The sequence below is a fragment of the Balaenoptera borealis genome (genome assembly GCF_965194805.1).
Source record: "Balaenoptera borealis genome assembly, chromosome: 3".
Taxonomy (NCBI): Eukaryota; Metazoa; Chordata; class Mammalia; order Artiodactyla; family Balaenopteridae; genus Balaenoptera; species Balaenoptera borealis.
The window spans coordinates 24,927,557-24,948,398 of record NC_138866.1 but is presented as its reverse complement, the minus strand read 5'-3'; the positions used below and the strand labels follow the sequence as shown (position 1 = coordinate 24,948,398).

At 37.9% G+C, this 20,842-nt stretch overlaps 2 protein-coding genes across 2 annotated transcripts in view; one reads left to right on the top strand and one right to left on the bottom strand.

The window, feature by feature from the left end:
- SLIRP (SRA stem-loop interacting RNA binding protein) overlaps positions 1–11,901 on the top strand; it is a 35,733-nt gene extending 23,832 nt beyond the window's left edge. Inside the window, exon 5 of the mRNA XM_082384771.1 lies at positions 11,891–11,901. The gene's annotated coding sequence lies outside the window, so the exon portion shown is untranslated. The remainder of the gene's footprint in view (positions 1–11,890) is intronic.
- The window catches only part of SNW1 (SNW domain containing 1), a 35,166-nt gene extending 15,066 nt beyond the window's left edge, over positions 1–20,100 (bottom strand). Inside the window, exons 1-8 of the mRNA XM_082384709.1 lie at positions 20,020–20,100; positions 15,610–15,763; positions 11,611–11,772; positions 4,372–4,467; positions 4,173–4,279; positions 3,115–3,219; positions 1,238–1,307; positions 482–547 (exon numbers count right to left, since the gene is read on the bottom strand). Of these exons, the coding sequence (XP_082240835.1) occupies positions 482–547; positions 1,238–1,307; positions 3,115–3,219; positions 4,173–4,279; positions 4,372–4,467; positions 11,611–11,772; positions 15,610–15,763; positions 20,020–20,033 (774 nt within the window). The 5' untranslated portion in view covers positions 20,034–20,100. The remainder of the gene's footprint in view (positions 1–481; positions 548–1,237; positions 1,308–3,114; positions 3,220–4,172; positions 4,280–4,371; positions 4,468–11,610; positions 11,773–15,609; positions 15,764–20,019) is intronic.
- Positions 20,101–20,842: the final 742 nt, after the last annotated feature.

Genomic DNA, 20,842 nt, shown 5'->3' with positions numbered 1-20,842 from the left:
GTGATTAGTAGAGATATCTAGGATTTAAATAGTTTATACTTGCATTGTTATAAACAGAAACAAATAATTTAAAAATTAAAGCACTGAATATATCCAAACATTTACTCTGTTTTGTCATGTGATTATTTAAATTGGTTTAAATCCTTTCAGGAAGAATTTTAGATATAAAGTTGAGTTTTCTAAAGAATACCATCTTTCATTGATATGTTACTTTATTCTACCCATTCCTTGTCTATATGCTTCCGGTAACTACAACTTACTAGGAGAATCCACATGGTATTCATGTGCCTGGCATACTAACATTTCTATTACATTAAAATAAAAAGAGAAAAGTCACATAAGTTGAGTGTTCCTTCTTGAAAATCTTGAGCTAAATGAGATGCTGAGGTTTCAACTAAAGGTACCCAGGCTGAAGGTCCTTCCTGGGTGTTTTCCAGGAGGTTCTAAAACTAAGAGACTGATTTTATGACAAGTTAATTACCTTTGCATTTTTCCAGTTTGAAATACAGGGAGGAATCTTCCACTCTTGTTGTTCCTTCACGGTCATCTGAATCGAGAAAAGAGAGGAAGAAGAGACATTTTTAGATTTATAGTCTAGCTAAAAACCTAAGTGCAATCTTTCTCTTCAAAGACAGCTCAGTATACACTACATATGGATGGATTTAGTCAAAGGTCCTAATTCCATTTGTTTGGTGGCACTATATACTATGTTCCCATATCATGGGTTCTAGTAATAACTTTAATATAAAAAATGGAAAATAATCTATAAATTATTTTTGACAGTTATATATGCTGGTTAGTATTTTTACATATTTAAACTGATGTGACTTCTTTCAGATGAGAACTTGTTCTTTTAGTTGGGTAATAAAATATATCTAAAAAAAGCCACTTGGACTATCAAGCACAGACCTAATGATCCCAGGTACTTACTTCCTATAACTATGATAACATTCTTCTTGTCAAATACCAGACCCTTTTCATTCCGTTAAATGCAGGGGTTAGGTTAATAATAATAAAACTAATAGCTAACATTTTACATACATTCTCATAGGCACTCTGGAACTGCATGTTATAATCTTGAGTGGGTCCCTATTTGATCTTGGAAAACAAATTAAAGAAACAGTAAGTGTGGTGAAATGTAACTACATAGGCATCTAGACTTTATTCTATGTGAGGTTATTTATAAAATTAGTAATCATGAGTACAAAAAGAGATTTTAAACTAGAGCAAAGATTACCTTTCGGCTAGGAGAATGCATGACAGGTGCAGGAGGAGAAGGTGGTCCCCGGGGAATTTTCTTATTAATCCTGAAGGATAAACCAAAGCACAATCACAGAGTGATACAGATTTTTCCTTTTTAGTTAATAGTCGTCTCCCCTCCTCATTTTTTATTATGTAAAGCTTCAAACAGATACAAAAACAGAGTGTATAACAAACGTCCACCTATTATATAGCAATGTGTTGAGAAGCTAGAGCTGGTGTATTCAATTAAGAATGTGCAGATTATGACCTGCTGAATGAGGGGCACAAGACACCCACCCAGGGTCCGCAGATAGCTCTCTCAGCATCCAAGCTCCCACTTTGGGGAAGTGAAACCCATTGGGTTGTTTCAATTAAAGGTGCAGTTTTAATACACCCACCTGAGGAAGTAGAGTCACAAGATTTATTATTACTTTCAGATCCCAGAAGTGAGGCGTGAGGAGCGGGGAAAGAACTGGAGGAAGGATAATCTTCTGTCCTAGGCCACATGTGAGCAGGAGATAGAGAGCAGGGTAGCAATACCTATTACTTACAAGGTAGTTGGGACAGAGGATACTAACTTTTCCTGGGGCTTAACTCTAAGTGGTTATAGTCACCCTTTGGTATCTGAGGAGGACTGGTTCCTGGACGCCTGAGGATACCAAAAGCCGTGAATGCTCAAGTCCTTTATTAAAGTGGCATAGTATTTGCATATAACCTATACACATCCTCCCATAGACTTTAAATCATTTCTAGATTACCTATAATACCTAATACAATGTAAATGTTATATAAATAGTTCTGGTAGGTGTGGCAAATTAAGTTTTGCTTTTGAGAACTTTCTGGAATTTTTTTTCCTGAATTTTTTTAAAAAAATTATTCTTTTGGCCATGCCACGCGGCATGTGGGATCTTAGCTCCCCGACCAGGGACTGAACCCGTGCCCCCTGCAGTGGAAGCACGGAGTCCTAACCACTTGACCACCAGGGAAAACCCTCCCGAATATTTTTGATCTGTGGTTGGTTGGAATCACGGGTGCAGAACCTGCAGATACAAAGGGCCAACTATATTTTAAAAGGTTCCCTGGGAAAGGCAAAGGGGGAACTTATGACCGGCATCCTAAACACAAGTCCTAATCTAAATGTCCAGTCTCTAGGTGTGAGCAGGGTTATCATACTGTAAAATGCCTAGGCAGCAACTCAGGAAAAAAAAAGTTGTTTTCCTCAAAAGTTGTTTTTCTCATCACAACCACTCAGCTTCAACAATTATTAAAACACAGCCAACTCTCTCATCATCATTACCCACTTCACCTCCACACTATTAACATCATTTCATCGAGCAATATATTTTTGCCTTCTTAAGAAACAGCTTTATTGAGGTACAACTAATTTACAATTAACAATACATGAAGTGTACAATCTGATTAACTTCTGACACAAGTAAATACCTATGAAACCATCATCACAATCAAAATAGTGAAGATACCCATCACCTCCAAAAGTTTCTGCATGCCCCTTTGCCTATCCCTCTTTTTCCTCTCATCGCCTATCCATACTCCCTCCTTCCCGGCAGGCAACCACTGATCTACTTCCTGTCATCGTAGACTAGTTTGCGTTTTCTAGAGTTTTATATAAAAAGAATCATACAGTATGTACTTGTTTTTGTCTCACTTCTTTCACTCAGCATAATTATTTTGAGATTCACCCATGTCACTTTACTGCACGTATTAAAGTTTATTCCTTTTTATTGCTCAACAGTATTCCACGTATAGATGTCTCACAATCTGTTTATCCATTCACATGTTGATAGACATTTTCCTCCTTTGATATCTTTTTTTTAAGAATAGTGGTTCCTTCTCATGAAACCACCTACTTACTTGAACCTTGGAGGCTCCATTGGATCTTTCTGCATTTCCACCATTCGAATAACTCTCTGTTTAGCTCCAGAGTTGAAAGCCACTCCTTGTTGAGATGGTGTGTATCTAAAGAATGTAGATGAAACTAAAGGTATATCCAGTTCAAGTTTTCAATAGGTATTTTTCTTCTATTACAATCCTAAACTGGACTACATTGTCAACTTCTCTCACAAAGTATTAATCGAAAATTGCAACAATATTTAGGCAGAGCAGATAGCAACGGAGATAAGAGAACTAACAGCAATTCTGAGTTATAAGCACAATGTAAACTACAGTTGTATTAATTTGCAAATAATCCATCACAGTCCATTTTGAACCATGGAAGCCACAGTGTTCAATTTCACAGATAAGAGGTCTAGAAAATAGCACCTATTTCGTAAGTCTGCATTTGAGGAAAAAATGCCTCAAAATATCCTCAGCAAGCAACTTATAGTTAGTAGTTTTTGACTAAGCATAGGCTGTAAAACAGAAAGAATAATGGCAGCAGTCCTACCAGCTCTAAATTTTCCGTTAATATCTATATATGAATCATCTTTCCACATAAAGATTTAGTTGAGTGAAATCCCTCAAAATTTGGAAGTATTATAAGGATGGCTATTATTATATAAATGATATTAATATATTATTAATATTTATAGTATACTATTATTATATTAAATAATTATAATAGTATTATACTATATAATATTTCCTATATACTAATGTTATATATTATATACATATATATTATATAAAAATTGAAAACTATAATCACTGTGGTTTGCATCATATACTCTATGTAATTGTTAATTTCTAAAAACAAAAAATATGTTTTTAAAATAGCATAATAGCTAATATCTTAAAAGTGGATAGCTTAAAAAATTCTGCTTTCAACTGAATGCACAAAGAGTCAATAGGCTTCAAGTCATTATTCAAAAAACTGCATTTACAGTTGTGACTAAAGATAGTGAAAGAATACCAGGACCCCCAAATCCAATCACTTCCAACATGAAACTAAAACCTCCAGGCATGATTCATACCGGATATACTGAGCAGGAGCCAGTTTATCAGCTGCTCGGACTGGCATGGCCGCAGCAACCTTCTGCGATACGGATTTTTCTAAGGCTACCCTTGTCTTTTCTGTTATCTGAGATAAGAAACAACACATTGAGTGGTTCGAAAGTTAATAAAGATGTAAAAAGTCATCTAAAATAATTATACATATCGATTCCCAGTTACCTCTTTAATGGCGTCTTCATCAGGTCTTTGCAGGTCTGGGTCATCTGCATTCATGACTTCTTTGGGAACCAGGTCAGTGTACTTGCTATAAATGACCTAAAATGTTCAAACACAAGCAGGCTTAAGAAAAGCAAGGAATGAAGAGAAGCAACCTCATTAAGTCATTTCAGAAGTCAAAATGTCCTCTCAGCACATTTATAAATTTAGGACACAGATTTTGTCTTTTAGATTTTAAAACCAAGGAAGTTTAAATATATATATACACAAATTGCTGCCCTGGCTATAAAAGTTAGTAATTTTCCTCTGACCTCAAGCATTTAAATTATTTGAGATCTTCTAATCAAGTCAGTATCCAAATAAATTGTGCCAACAAAATCTTATGCATCAGTGATCCCTATTTTTAAGGCTCACTAGGATTTGAAATTAATGATGATATAAACCGCCTATAGCACCATTATCTTGGATTACAAGCTCATTGGAATGTAAGTCAGGTTACTGAATAATTTCCAAATTCAGGAGGCCTAAAAAATTTCATTGACCTCGCCCTACTTATAATGTTTGTCTTTTATGGCATCAACTCTATTCATAGACTAAGAAAATGAACATTTGCCATGGTCAAAAAAACCCAGAACACTTTCTTCCCTGAAAAAAAAAAATTCTATACACACACCTTATTTTACACTCATTATCCAAATTTAGGACTGTTATCTGATGGGTAGGCCTCTGCCAAATAGAATATTACTGACTTTCATGTCCATCTATCCTTTCGAATACTTCCATAATAACTTACATGGCAGATTTTATAGAAAAACAGAAGTACTGGAAATTTAACAAATAAGCAGCATTCTAGATTTTGCTGCTTGAGTTGGGAATTCTTTGACACACATACAGATAAAGGACAACTTATAAATATGAAAGAAAACAAAATTCCTGGGCACTTGAGATCTTCAGAAATTTTCTGCAGAAGAAAATGTTTACTACTGTAAGTCAAAGTCTTATATCAATAATTGCATTCTACCATGACATTCCTTAAAATAGCTTAAAGGAAATGCATGCTATTGCTAATTTCTCACTCCAAACAACAGAGCAAAATAAACTTAATGGCCTATACGACCTGACCTGGCTTTGCCTACAGCTTCAGTCTTCCCCTGTACCTCTCGCTCCCTCATTCATTATGCTTCAGTCACATGGACTCTTCTGTTTTTTCAACACAACCTGCTTTCCCCCAATTCTGAGCCTTTACAGAGTATTGCTCCTGGTTCTTCAATTGGGTTCTCAACCTGAGTCTTGGTTCAAAGGTCAGGTATGCAAGGGTGAGGCCTCCTATGACTACCCTCACTAAAGGGGCAACCCCTCCCTACCCAATCATTCAGTGTCACAGAACTCTGTATACTCTCTTCAAAGCACTGCTCACAGTATGAAATTATTATCTATTTTAAATCTTTACCTGTCTTCCCCATTAAAGTAATAACAATTATAATAGGTAATATTTATTAAGCACTTATTTTGTGCCACTGTTCTTTTGCTTTATATATATAAACTAACCTAACTTTCGCATCAACCCTATGAGGTGTGCACAATGATTATACCTATATTATTGATGAGGAATCTCTTATTCATTTAAGTGTCTCCAGTGCTTATAACAATGCCTGGTCCACAGGAGGCATTCAGTCAATAGTTTTTGTACAAATGACTGAATGTATGACTTTCAGAGACGCTCTATTCTATGCTAAAGGTACATATATTTTGGGCCTGCAGAATGTTCTATATAAGCTGTTGATTTCCTGGAAAAACTGTATCATGACTATAGACTGAAATCTCCAGCTTGTTTTTCTCAGGAATAAGAAAAGGGATCAGGTAAGAAATGTAGATAATTTACCACAAAACATGTCTATTGATATGGGAGCTACTAGTGTCACCATCCTCTCAGAGTGTTCATTTTGGAAGGGACCCTAAAGCGCACTCCAGTGAGAAAAGCAAGGCTCAGTGCATTAAGATCACACAGCTCGTAGCTGACCTCCAAAGTCTTACTTCTTGGGCTTCTCTGGTGGCGCAGTGGTTAAGAATCCGCCTGCCAATGCAGAGGACATGGGTTCGAGCTCTGGTCAGGGAAGATCCCACATGCCGTGGAGCAACTAAGCCCGTGCGCCACAACTACTGAGCCTGTGCTCTAGAGCCTGCAAGCCACAACTACTGAGCCCACGTGCCGCAACTACTGAAGTCCACGTGCCTAGAGCCCGTGCTCCGCAACAAGAGTAGCCACGGCAATGAGAAGCCCGCGCACCGCAACGAAGGGCAGCCCCTACTCGCCGCAACTAGAGAAAGCCCGCGCGCAGCAACAAAGACCCAACACGACCAACAATAAAAATAAATTAAAAAAAAAAAGAGTCTTACTTCTTTTCAGGATGGAAAAAATCTATATCATAAGAATTACAAGTTATATAACAATCTCTAGAAAATAATACCAAGACTATGAAGAGTTAATTACTTTTACACAGTAATTGCTACAGGAAGGGATTCTACTCCCTGGTAGTCGTATATGCTCAACATAAAGTCTCAATACTAATTTAGCATACAAGAGCCATTTGCTGCTTCTTATTTGGGTATTCCAAAGTTAATAACCCTTTAAATGAGCATCAATAAGATTCTAGCATTTCACAAAGCTGAGTGAAGGACGTCTGAAGAGCAAGATTCCTCCATGGTATTAACTATAAAACCCCAAATTTTTATTGCCTGAGAACCAAATGTGCTGAAGAAACTCAGTATATCTCAGGGGGCAAAGGGGCTGGGGAGGATTATCCGAAAAATTACAATATACTTTCGAAGGTATCAGGAGCACAAATGAGTTTTGTGAACAAGATAAAGTAATAACTCATCTATGAAACAGAAGTTTTTTGTTACTGAAAACTGGCAAAGGATTGGATTGACTAAAAGGATAAGCTTGTCAGCATAGCTACCATTTCAGAGGTAGAAAGAAAACACTGTCTTTATAGACATAGTTTGTGAAATCATATGACCAAGGTAATAACATACAATTTATCTTGGGGTTAAGGTTGTTTGGAGTTTTTTTTGGGGGGGGTTGAGGGGTTGAAGGCATTCTTTTAGGCAATATCATGTATGTAACATTTCCTATTTAACGATTTCAGAAGGAAAAATGTAAACACCAGGCTTTTTATTTCAAGATTTATGACTGAAGTCACAATTTGGAAAAAAATAAAAAATAAAAAAGGATTTAGTTCTATTGAGATTTACTTAAATTTTTTTTTCTCCTTCCCAGTTTTGTATTACTATTAAGTCTTGTACACAGTATTTACTTTACATTTAGAGAGATCAATGGCCTTAGACTTGCCCTAGAATATTATCCCTTGGAACCTTGCCTTGTTCACCTCTTATACCTACAGCTAGCATTTTCCATTCTTGCTCTTTCATTATTAATATTTCAGTGAGAAGTCCCTGGTTTCTGAAGAGTGCCAGATCCCTCTGATACAAATCAGAAACCACTGCAGTGTAGCGCAAATTCAATAATCCAATAAGCCATTTTCATCCTATGTCAAGGACCCTGAATATCAGCATTCTGAATGACAATGAATTTTTTAAAAATCTCATTTTGTGCATTTAGTAGCCAATTCCTACTTCTGAAACAGGAAAATCAGTGGTTTTAACACAGGGCAATGCTAACGCCTCCAACTCCCCTCCCAGGGCCTTTGAAAACACGTGAGATGTTTCTGTTTACGACAATGGCGGGGGTGCAGGAGGGGGCACTACTGGCATTTAATAGGTAGCGCCAGTTATGTTAAACATAATGCAATGCTCAAGACAGTCCCAAACAATCAAGAAGTGTTCCCCTCCTCCAAATGCCAATGCATAGTTAATGTTGAATTATTACATGCAGTCTAAAACTTCATGCATTAATACATCCACTTTTTAAAATAACATATTAATTAAATTTGTGTAAGGAATTCAAATGTATATTCCAGGGTATAAAGTCCAGCAAGGAAATACATCCATCATAAACAATGTTAGAATCCTCCAGGTAGTCACTCTATTCAGTATCTTTCTTCTCAACTCATTGCGTGCCCTATTCTTTTTTTTTTTTTTAATCTTCATTGTGGTTACTTATTATGATTTTTTTTAAGCAGTCTTAGGAGCAGTTTTCAGAGCAGTTTTTGGTTCACAGCAAAATTAACAGGATGTAGAGAGATTTCCTATACACCCCCACCCCACACATGTACAGCTTCCCCATTACAGTCAGGGTTAGTATGAACCTGAGAGTGGTACCCCTATAAACTACTAGTCTAGGGTTCATTTCCAGTGGCTGATTTCTAGGCAAACATGTAAGGCTTTTACTGTGTAACAAACAATACTTTGGAGATCTTATTTGGCCAGAATACTGAAATCTAAAAATAAACAGTTCAGTTTTAACATTTCTACTCTACTTTCAATACAAAAGAATCACCAATATACATGTAAAATGGGCTAAAACTGTATTTCATTCAAAATTACACATCCTGTCAATGTCAAATTATTGTCCTAAAATGCTGCTTTTTCCTAATAAATGAGAGGAGAGGTAGCACATACCAATAAAGCATAGTTATTATTCCAGAGAAGGAGAGGTGCACCAAGACAAAGGTGAATGAAGGCCTTCATGGCCCAGGGTAAATTTCCAGTATATGCCCTGCATGTATAGGGACTTATTTTTCCTTTTGCAGGAGTGGACCATGCTTCCTTAGTGGCTTCAGGAAAAGTGGTTTTCTGTTATTCAATAAATATTGCTATAATACCTCCAACAAACACTTCTGAATGCCTGTGTGTCAAGCTGTCAGGCACTAAGTTAGGTGCCAAAGAGGAAAATGAAAAGATATAATCTCTGTACTCAAGGAGCTTTTAGTCAAATGACATAGAACATTATTAGTGAATGGATAACACAACAAAAGGATAACTACAACAAAATGGATAATTACAACCGCTACTTTACAGTAAACACAGGGAATAGGGAGGAAGGACACCCAATCTAGCTAGGGAGGATCAGGGAGAGTATCCTGGAATAGTGAAGAGCGAGTTGTGACTTGAAAGCAATAGAATTTAGCCAGAAAAAAGAATAGGGAGATGGCTTTCCCCAGCATAGGAGGGTACCCAGAGGAAGCTCCCAAGGTAAGAAAGAACATGCCATAATAGGGGAGCTGCAAGAAGTTCCTCATAGTAGACATTCATAGGGAATGCCTGAAAGTTTCTTCTTCTTTAACCACCACCTGTTATGGTGATTATTTTGTATTGAAAATAAATAGAATGGCTAAAACTGGACTCTTTATTTTTGGATTTCAGTATTCTGGTCATGAAAGTTGATGCTAGGCTAGAAAGGTAAGCAAGGGGTCATTGTGCCATAAGGTGCTTGGCTGGTACTTATCCTGAAGGCTATGGAAAGATTTTAAGTGTGCATGCTTGTGTGTGTTTATGTGGGGGAGAGAGGGAGAGAAACAGAAAAACGTGAATGACTGTTTTTTCAGGCAGGCAAGACAAATGCCAAGGAGATGGGTTCAGACTCTACTGCAGTAAATTAAGCAAGAAAAAATAAGGGTCTGAACTAAGTAGCAGAGAAGGGACTATACCAGAGAAATGTTAAGGAAATAAGATAAATCATGGTGACTAACAGATGGAGGGTCTGAGGGAAACACAAAAGAATGGAATGATTGTTAAGCAAAGGCTTTTTAGAGAACATACTGGCATTATGTGCCACATTTCAAATGTGAATATCCTTTGACCCAATGTATAGACTACTAAGAATTTATTTTACACAAATACTCATGTGCAAAAAGATGTTTATATATGGATCTTGAATACAGCACTGTGTGCAAAACTAAAATATTGGAAACCACTAATGCTTAGAATATCTATATAGATTTTTCTTAATGAAAATCTTCAAAACATCTTAAGTAAAAAAAAAAGCGTCTACAGGAGTTATGAGAATTAAAATCTCATTCATGTAAAAAAAAGATGTGTATGTTTGAGTGTATATGTGTGTGTGTATATATGTAAAGTGGGAATACATGTAAAGGTGAGGTTACAAAGAAAAGGGGAAGGGACGAGATCCAGGATACACTAGAATACACTTGACAAGATTAGGTTTAGATAGGAGAAGAGATTTGTTATAGAGACAAAAGGAATAGTCAAGACAAAAAGACACGTGCAGGATAAAGAAAGCCAACAATTTTCTTCCAGTAGTCTTATCTGCAAACAGATGGGGAATCACCTGTTAAACTGAGAGGGGATGGAGAGGAGTAGGAGTTAAGCTTGGAGGAACATCAAGACAGCTCTGCTGAAACCTGAGATACAAATTTGCATGACTGCATAATTGTTTTTCCCCCCAAAACTAGCAGCCATGATGGAGGATCAAAGGATGGTTTATCATTAGTGCTGTCTTACAGGGTAAAATGAAAATGTTTGGGAGAAAGAGAAGCAAAGGACAGGTAGTGAAGGTTCTCAAGTACTTTCCCCAATATCTTCAATTCTAAAGAGCCCTTTTACCTCTACTTGGAGTATTTATTTATTAAAAAAAAAACAACTAGGTCTTAAAAACAGTTCCTTGGCTCTGAGTGTGGCTGCTCTGTGATGAGATTATTTTAAGTAAACTTCATTTTTTGTCTTTGGATTACTTTGTAAGCAGGGCCATCCTAAAAGTAGCAAGTGCCAGTTTTGTACTTAATCAAGGGAGAAAGAAGTCTATGTGATTAATTCTATTCAAATGAACCATTAAAATAATTAAGTATCTATGTACTCTTTAAGTACATGGAAGAGAAATAGAAGACTATAGACAAAACTAAATCTAATTTTTTTAGGGTGCTAGGATTGTAGATTTTTAAAAATTTGCTAGCCTTTAAAAAAGTTAGTACTATAAAAGAATTGTTTTTAATATACAGTGCTGTATGTCAATTGTATCTCAATAAAACTAGAAGGGAAAAAAAAGAACTGTTTTTAAAATGTAAAACAAATACATAAAAACCCTTAAGTATACATAACCTATCATCAATTTGGGGAATTTTAAAGGAAAAAGTCACTGCTGTTATGAAGTCATATTATATTGTTCATATTGTTATGAAGTCATCTTCAGTTAGCCTAAGTATATATACTTCACTGTTACTTTTAACATAAACTAAATGGCCAGATTTATCATTTTTCATACAATTAAAAAAACTCCTCACAAAATATTTATCAATGGGGAAAAAAAATCAATGAGAGGGTTACCTTGTCTTTTGACTGTCCCTGTCGAGCAATTGCATCATACTTAATTTTTCCTTCAGCATCCACCTGAATGGCCAGTGCATTTGACATTTTTTTCTTTCGTCCCATATCCAGGGGATACTGGGCCACGTGGATCTCTGGAAAAGCACCTCCATCTCCAAAATCCTATATATTAAAAAGAAATAAAAAGAATATTTAATAGTAGTTTGAGATTTAAGATATATTCACTCATTCAACAAATAACCATTGAACCCTTATTATGCTAGATGTTACAGAAATGGCAGTAAACAAAACAGAGGTCTCTGACCTTGTGGAGTGTACATTTTAGTGGGCAAAGATATAAAAAGCGTAATTTTTGGCTTGTGATAAATGCCTTGAAAGCAATAAAGGGACTGGAAAGAGGGGCTATTTTCTTTATTATTATTATTTTTTAAATGAATTTATTTATTAATTTGTTTTTGGCTGCACTGGGTCTTTGTTGCTGCGCGCAGGCTTTCTCTAGTTGCAGTGAACAGGGGCTACTCTTCCTTGCGGTGCGCGGGCTTCTCATTGTGGTGGCTTCTCTTGCTGCTGAGCACAGGCTCTAGGTGCGCGGGCTTCAGTAGTTGTGGCTCGCGGGCTCTAGAATGCAGGCTCAGTAGTTGTGGTGCACAGGCTTAGTTGCTCTGCGGCGTGTGGGATCTTCCTGGACCAGGGCTCGAACCCGTGTCCCCTGCATTGGCAGGCGGATTCTTAACCACTGCGCCACCAGGGAAATCCCAAGAGGGGCTATTTTTGATAGTGTGGTTGGGATAACCTTTGTGAAGAGGTAACATGAGCTAAAGCCTGAATGATGAGAAATCAGTCATGGGAAGATCTGAAGGAAGCATTTTCTAGGCAGATTATACAGCAAGTGTCCATTGGGGCTGTAGCTTATTGAGGGCAGAGGAGCAGACATATAGGTGATAAGTCTGCAAGGGTGGACAAACACCAGATCACGAAAGGGTTTCTAGACCATGGCAAGGATGTGGATTTTATGTACATGACAGGAAGAAATTAAACAAAATGTTTAGCATAAGGAAAAGATTTTTCATACATAATTTTCTTAGTGAAGGACAGGTCATGCTATAGTTAGAGCAAAAATGTAAAGTATTAGGGAGTTCCCTGGTGGCCTAGTGGTTAGGATTCCGGGCTTTCACCACTGTGGCCCAGGTTCAATCCCTGGTCGGGGAACTGAGATCCCGCAAGCTGAGCGGTACAGCCAAAAAAAAAAAAGTAAAGAATTATATTTCTTCTTCAGATTTTAACAACATACTATTTATTCAGTGTTCCATGAGAAGCAAATAAGTAGGAAGGACCCAGAAATGAGTTTACCACATTTCTAACGAAGATTATACAATTACTTAGAAGAGAGAATTAAGACCTCTAAAGTAGAACAAGCTAAGTCTGTTAATGAAGTTTAATATTACAAAAATGTATATCATCAAATTAACATATGAATATTAAATATAATTTAAATAGTTTTGTTAAATTTAATAATACTTGCTTAGTACCTTATTATAATTTACAAAATATAATCCACACATATATTCTCATTTAATTCTTATAGTTCTTCAACACCTCATATTTTCATATGGAAAAAATTCAAGTTTAGAAAAGTTAAAAGTGATTTTTCCAAGGTCTCATGGATATAGCTATGAGGACCTGAACCCAGATCTTTTGACTCCAAAAGTCTTTAAATTTTTTACTAAACTAAAATACCCTGGCTCAAAAAAAGGCAAATCATTTCACTAAGAAATGAGAGAAAAAATATATTAATATTAATCATTTAGAGGGGGTTTGATGGAAAAAAAATTATGAAAATAGCCACTTTTATATGATCTCCTCCTTCAAGAAATATTCCATTAGATCCTGGATATATGATTTTCTAGGTACAACATGCTTACTTGCTAAAGAAAGGTTTGACATTTTTTAAAACAAACAATAAAGCTAAAGGAGACATTTTCTTGTAAATTAGGCAGAAAATAGTTAAGGTATTCCCAAGAAAGGTCCTACCTGTACCCAGGCCATCAATCTGACATGGGCTCAGATTTACTAGAGTTCTTCAACTATAATAAGCACTTCAGGACTGTAGATGTGGCATTACATGGTCATAAAGCTTGCCAGAAAAATCATAGCTTTTACTTTAAAAACTAGGACAAAATGCTTTCTTCCACAGAACTTTCACTCTCCTCAAGAAGCATTCACAGTATTTCTATTAGCTGGCCATTTTGGTTTGATTTTCAAATAAACTGTTCTGCTCCACCAGGATATATGACACTTTTGATAGTCAAGTAAGATTTTAAAAGCTAACAGTACCTGAATGTCCTGATGCTGAAATGCAAGTAAAGATGAGATTTCTACTGTAGGTAAAATGATGCCTGCCATCCCACCCTAATCTATCGAGAGGCCAAAAGTAGAGCATCTGTAATCCCTAAAAAGAAACAACTCAAGCCTTCTGTTAGATAATGACAAGTTCTGTCTTTTTGCCACAGATAAGACGGCATCACAGCTTCCTTAATATCTTTTATTTTGCTCTGCTTCTCACAAATTACATTATCAGTGAAAACAAAAGCAACAACAAAAAAATCCCATCATAAGTGTGGTAAGACTGGCTTTCACACACTAGAATTAATAAGGACCAGAGGACAGCTGAACAAAAATCAACCAAAGAAACAAAAAAATCACCAGGGAATATGTTAGGAGAAGACATGATCTCTTTAGTTGAGTGTTCCTCTTCTAGGCTGTACAAAGAGTTTGGTAGGGCAGGGGTAACGACAAACATGAGAGAGGCTGAGAATACAGTTGCCTTTTTATAGGTGCTAAGCAACATATTTCAATCCACTGAATACTTAGTTCACTATGATCACCACTTGGAGGCATATGAAAAAAAGCTAAGGACACTGGGCCCTTCCCATTTGTAAAGTAAAATTATAACCATATAAAGACAGAACATGACAAAGTGATAAAATGAAAATAACTGGGTACAAACATGAATAGGCACAGAGGTTTTTATTAGGGCAGGTATATCCCTTGGGAATTGGAGGAGGAAAATTTGCAGGAGTCAGAATGAATACAGGGAGATGGAGAACAGGAAGCGGCTTTGAAAAGGAGGAAAGTCTCAAATGTTTGCGTTTCTCCCTAGATTAAAAAAAAGGTGATCAAGCATGGGCAGTATGCCCTGGAATTAGGGAAAGGAATATGCATTGAACTGAGGCACAAGATCCTGAGTAATTAGGAGAAGAGGTGCCGCCAAAAAAGTTTGTTCTTTGGGAACAAGCTAGATATATAAAAAGATCATTTCAGATTCCTCCTTCTCCCTCACTGCCTCCGAATCAACCAACAAATTCTGTCTCTTATACCTTCCCGCAAATTCATCTAATCTGTATGTTAGAATATATTAACATTCTCAAGTTGAAGATAAGAAAACAGATGAAGAGAGCTTAGGATCTGTCCAGGGTCACACAAAGAGTAAGGAACACAGCTATAATGCAAAACAATTAATTAAAAAAAACTCCTTGTCAGTGTTCTATCCACTATACCAACAGGAAAGAAATCAGAAAAGGAAATGCTGCTGGAGTTTTCCCTGGAGGAAAGTTGTTTCTTCAGGGTGATGTGGCATTGTGCATGAAGGGGAGAGGGAGGGAAAGGCACCTGAACATGAAACCATTCTTTCATCTTTTTCCTCTTACTTTCCCTTTATTTTCCATATACTATAATCCCCCCCAAACATAAAGGGTTTGTTAGTTTCTTCTGTACATGAGTAACAGTTTGACATAAGAATAGACATAAATTGTACATTTCTCCAGTGATCATAAAGCAGTGAGAATAAGCAAGAAGAAAAAGCTCAATCTTCTGAGGGAAGTACATGTCTTGAGAACTCACAACCAGAATTTCTATCATACTGACATTCATATGCAGAAGTTCTAGGGTTTAAATTTATTTTACAAAGGTGCTATAATAATTTTCAGCACAATTATTTACCTCTAATAACCGAGGTATCCAGCCTTTCCGGTACCCGTATGGGGGAGGTTCTCTTCGGGAGGAGACCAGTGAGGTCTGTCGTGATCTCTGCGATCTTGCTTTTTCTTCAGCCTCAAGCTGGTCCTGAGATAGCTGAGTAGGTGCAGGTAAAAAGCTATAAGCAAAGATAATAAAAGTCAGAATTTTAAAAACTCTTATATTTGATTATTGCAATTTGGCCATCAGACACTATTTTCCTGTAATACTTTTTCCTTTGAGCAAAAGAGCAAACTTTCCAATGATTTATGGCAGGATTATCAGTCATTTTATTATGCCTGGAAAGCAATAAGTACTAAGAGACATACAGTAAAAACACCTGACCAGGATGCAGGCAACTGGTGCCCAGAATAAAAAATTAACAGATATTTCACATAATACACCATTGAGTTTTTATGCTTCCACCTTTCTTTTCTTATAATAAGCAAGTAAATTTTCTCAATTACCAAGGGGTCAACTCTCTAGTATATGGTTTTCTTAGTGTCTTTACTATTCTTTTACTCCTTATTTTCAACTATTTTACTCTTATGCTTCCTACTTTTAACTATTTTAGCATCAATACAAAAAAATAAATATTAGCACTGAATGTAACAAAGAGGTGGATAAAATAAGAAAACACGAGTTGCATATTTAAGTGTGTTTTCCCAAGGTATATAGTTTAGAATGCAATTTAAAATTTAAGAGTTCAAAGATTCAAAGCAGAAATTCTAAAGATGTAATTTGGTACTCTTTAATCAAAGCAGCCTTTCTACTAAACCATTCTTAACTTTTAAGTATGATAAATGTTATTATACAGATATCCCAAAGTACCACAAGAGGATTCCAGTATATGAATAATATATTTAATGGAAAAGTTAAGGTTCCTTTGTGATTCTTGACTAGTAAGAATATGTGAATAAGCAGTAGAGCTTATTTATTCAAAAATATTTAGTGGTTGCTGGGGTGCAGGCACTGTGTTAGGTAGGCAATGAGATGATGAACAGAAAAAGACAGCTGAGTCTTGCAGGGGAGAGAGACAATCAAAATCACACAAATCCATAGGAATCCACTTACTAAGTGGTAAGAAAAAGTACAGAGTGTTATGACAGCGTATGTCAGAGGGCTCTAATCCAGTCTGGCGGGTCAGGTAATGTGATGGCTAAGAACTGAGTTCAAATCCTACCCATGCCACTCACTAACCTGGATTAGTTGTTTACCTCTCTGAACCTCAGTTTTCTCATTTGTAATGACAGACCAAAAGATTACCTATCTCACAGAGCTGTAGTAAGTATTAAATGACAGTACCCATGAACCACTTGGCACAGTGTCTAAATACCATTCAATATGTGTTCCATAAATATTTGATTATTTGGAGCTGTTCTCCAATTCCCCCAGTTTGGGTTAGTTGCCCAAACTAACCACCCATGCTCTCACAAGACCCTCTATGTATCATTATTACAACATCTACCTTATTTATTGCTATCATGTATTTATTTACCTTTCTTTCTCTCATTAGACTGTAGGCAACTTGAGGGCAGGAATCACGCCTTCTGTTTCTTTTATTCCTAACTCTCCACGCATTGTCTAGCTAGCTCACAGCAGGGCCTACTTCAATGTTGGCAAGAGAAATATATTCACTCTTCCCTTTGCACTCATTTTTATGTCACTTGTTCCTTTAAACAAGCCATCTCAGGATCTTTACATTTGCTTTCCCACTGCCATAAAGTATTCTTATTTACTTATTAAGAAAACTCTTCCCCAGATTTTTTAGTGCTTGCTTCTTAGTATTCATGTCCCTGCTCAATTACATCTCCCAACAGCTGTTACATGACGACCTTGTCCAAAACAGCATTCCACCCCACACTTTGAGTCACTCTCTATCCCTTTATTTGTATTTTATTCTTAGTACTTACTACCTGAACTTGCATTACTGATTTGTTTACTCCTGCAGTCTGTCTTCCCTAGAATGTAAGTTCTATGAGGATAAGAAGTTTGCCTGACTGATTCAATACTGTAAAACCAACCCTAGCCTGACACATGGTAGACTTTCAACACATGCGATTTACTAACTGGATGAATGGAGTCAAACGTTTTGGGCTTATACCACAGTTGTTTTCAGTAAACCATGTATACCCAATACACAGGAGGGATACAAAGACAGTAACAAAGAAGCCAAAATATTTACTTATGTTTCATTTCTCTTGTCTTTACCTTCTGTTGGAAGAACCAGTCAGTAAAATGATCAAAAGGCAGAGTTTGGACAAACCAGTAAGCAGGAAATCTGGCCTGGATTATGATGAGAACACACCCTAGCCTTCCAAGGGGTCTTAATTTTGTTGCTCCCTGTAAAGGATGATATTCCCATGAGGAATGGTGGGGGTGGGCTGCAGAAGCCAGCAAAAAGTCTACCTCAGTGTTTCTCAACTGGGAGCAAAATATCTACAACATAGACATCTGACAATGTCTGGAGACATCTTGATTGTTAGAACTTGGGAGGTAGGGGGGAGAAAGGGGTTTGGAGGTTCCACTGGCATCTAGTGGGTAGAGGCCAAAGATGCTGCTAAACATGTTAATATGCGCAGGACAGTCCCATACAAGAATGAATTATCCAGTCCAAAAAGTCAATAGTGCCACTGTGGAGACATCTTAGTCTATCCTTTCTCCTTTACTAAAGAAAGTGTATTAAATGCAAGTGATATTATTAGATACAGAACCTTAAATACACGAGTTTAGAAAGTTAAATCAGTATGACTTGAAATCTTTAGTTAGTAACACCAGGACTGTAACACATCAGCATGTCCAGTCCCTGCTGTTAAGAATCCCTGGTAGATTTCAGAGAGAACAGTTCACCTGGAAACTTGAGACCATCTCCAGAAACCAAATCAGCTAAAACGCAACAAAATCAGAAAGCTATGTAAGTCAAGCTATTTAAAGACTGCACTCTGCCCCTGCAATTTTAAGGAAAAATAATAATAATTTTTTGGCCACGCCACGCAGTTCCCCCAACCAGGGATTGAACCCGCGTCCCCTGCACTGGAAGTGCTGTGTGTTAACCAGTGGACCACCAGGGAAGTCCCTGCCACTGCAGTTTTAAGCACACAATACCCACAATATCTCTGATATTTTTCCTTTGTGTCCTTTTCAAATTCCATCTTTTCCACAAAGCCTTTCCTCATAACTCGACTAGTCTTTGTCACACTTCTCCCATCTGGAGAGCACTCAATCAAATGTTTGCTGCCTGCAACATTTCCTAAAGAAAACGCTCCATTTCATTTAGCTCATTCCACCTAATTCTTTTTGCACTTAAGGTTAGTACTACACAGTAAGCATTCTGTGTTGTTCTTTGTTTCATATCTGTATGCCTTGTACCCCATCTTCACTGCAGCCAAAGACTGTCAGATTTCCTTCTGTATACACACAAGCCCTAGGATAGAGCAAGGCATCCAAAAGTAATTCCCAAAAGAATTTTCTGATTCAAATATGTTTAGGATTCGTAACTGTCATCAGCCAGGAAAAACGTATGTGAGGAGAATGAAGGGTGTTTAGGGAACTCAAGCGTATGTACTAACATGATTACTTTCTTTACCCTCTGTGACACTCAACTTTTCCTGTTGCGTTCGTTCGCATGGAAAGTTCTTCTATTTAGATGGGGCAGCAAGGTCGACAACTAATAGGAGTTACGTAACTCCTTGGAATCTCCCCCTTAAGCATCTTTCTCTTAAAGGCGGGGACCACTTTACTTGCGGTTGCCAAGGCAACCGGGACAGCAAAAATCCGAAGTGGTTCCATCTACAGGAAGAAATCCTAAGGCCCAAAGTTAAAGTGCAGAGCAGCGGCGCGAATTAGTAGACAGCGACCACTACTATGGCTGATTTTAAATCTCCGTTCAGTGCCGCGCCCCCCCCCTTTTTTTTTCCCCAGAAATCCTTGTTTCGGGACAGAGACAGGAGAGAGACTTCGGCAGGCGAACGGCCGTAAGCCAAGCGATCGCCTCCCACCCACTTCACTCTGCCAAGACAAATAAGCCACTGCCCTCCACACCCCCATCGCGCCCACCCGAGCCGCGGACTCGAGGGAGCTCTCTCCACACCCCCAAGATACTTAAGCGAAAACACATGCGACTCCTCGGCATCTTAAGCCAGAGAACTATTCGCCACGCCGCGGCTTTCGGTCCTAGTGAGGAGGCGAACTCAACCCGGGAAGCCGCTCAGGAAAGACCCCAGCTTCGGCGAGGCCTAGTCGCCCCGGCGGCCGGCGAGAGGGCCTAGCCGTGGCCTCGGCCTGTGTCGCTCTGTGGCCCGGGCCGGGTTACTGCCCGGAGAGTGTGGGAAGAGAAATGAAAAAGGTGGGTACTCCCAGACCCTTCCGTATCGAGCACCCAAATCAACAACCCACCTGGTGAGCGCCATCTTCTTCCGCTTCTTCCAGCGCGAGCGACAGCACCGCGGGGCGGGTCTTTCCCGGCAGAGAGTTGGGGAAAGGAAGGAGCAAGCGGTGCGCAAGCGCCCCCAGCCGAATGGCCTTCTGGGATTTGTAGTTCGTTGAACAATACTACAATTCGGTTCTCTTCTAACCGGAGTTATCATGGGATACGCGCTTCAGTTAAGAAAAAGCAAATGCATCACTCTTCCACTGTGACACGATAGAGCGTCCTCTAGGCAAAATACTAACGAAGTTGAGATGCCTTTTAAGTCTCTTTATTTTATTCTACACTTAATCTCATTTTCCTTGTGGGGTCCCAAATACGAAAGCCTTCCGGGGGCGGCAACGTTAAATAAAAGAGTGGGAAATCGTGAGACTGGCGAATGGAGAATTATTGGACGCTGTGAAAACATTCACACTCAAAAATTTTTACACGCTGTCTTCTTTCTCCACATTCCACCTCCAAAACACTCTCCGGGGGGGGAGGTATTGTGTGATCCTTAGTAGGTTACCTTTAGAACACTCCTTATGTGTATTATGTATGTATGTTTTTATACGCGTAGGTGTTTTAGATAGATTGTCTTTTACATAGATTATGGATTAAACATAGTCTTTGATGAAGTGATAGGATAAATGAAATCTGCTTCAAGATATTGGGGAGAGGGAGGTGGGGGGAATATACCATAGATGAAACAAGAATAGCTATGAGTTTTGATCACTGTTGAGGCTAGATAATGGGGAAATGGATATTTATTATATTATTCTCTCTACTCTTGTATACGTTTGAAATCTTCCA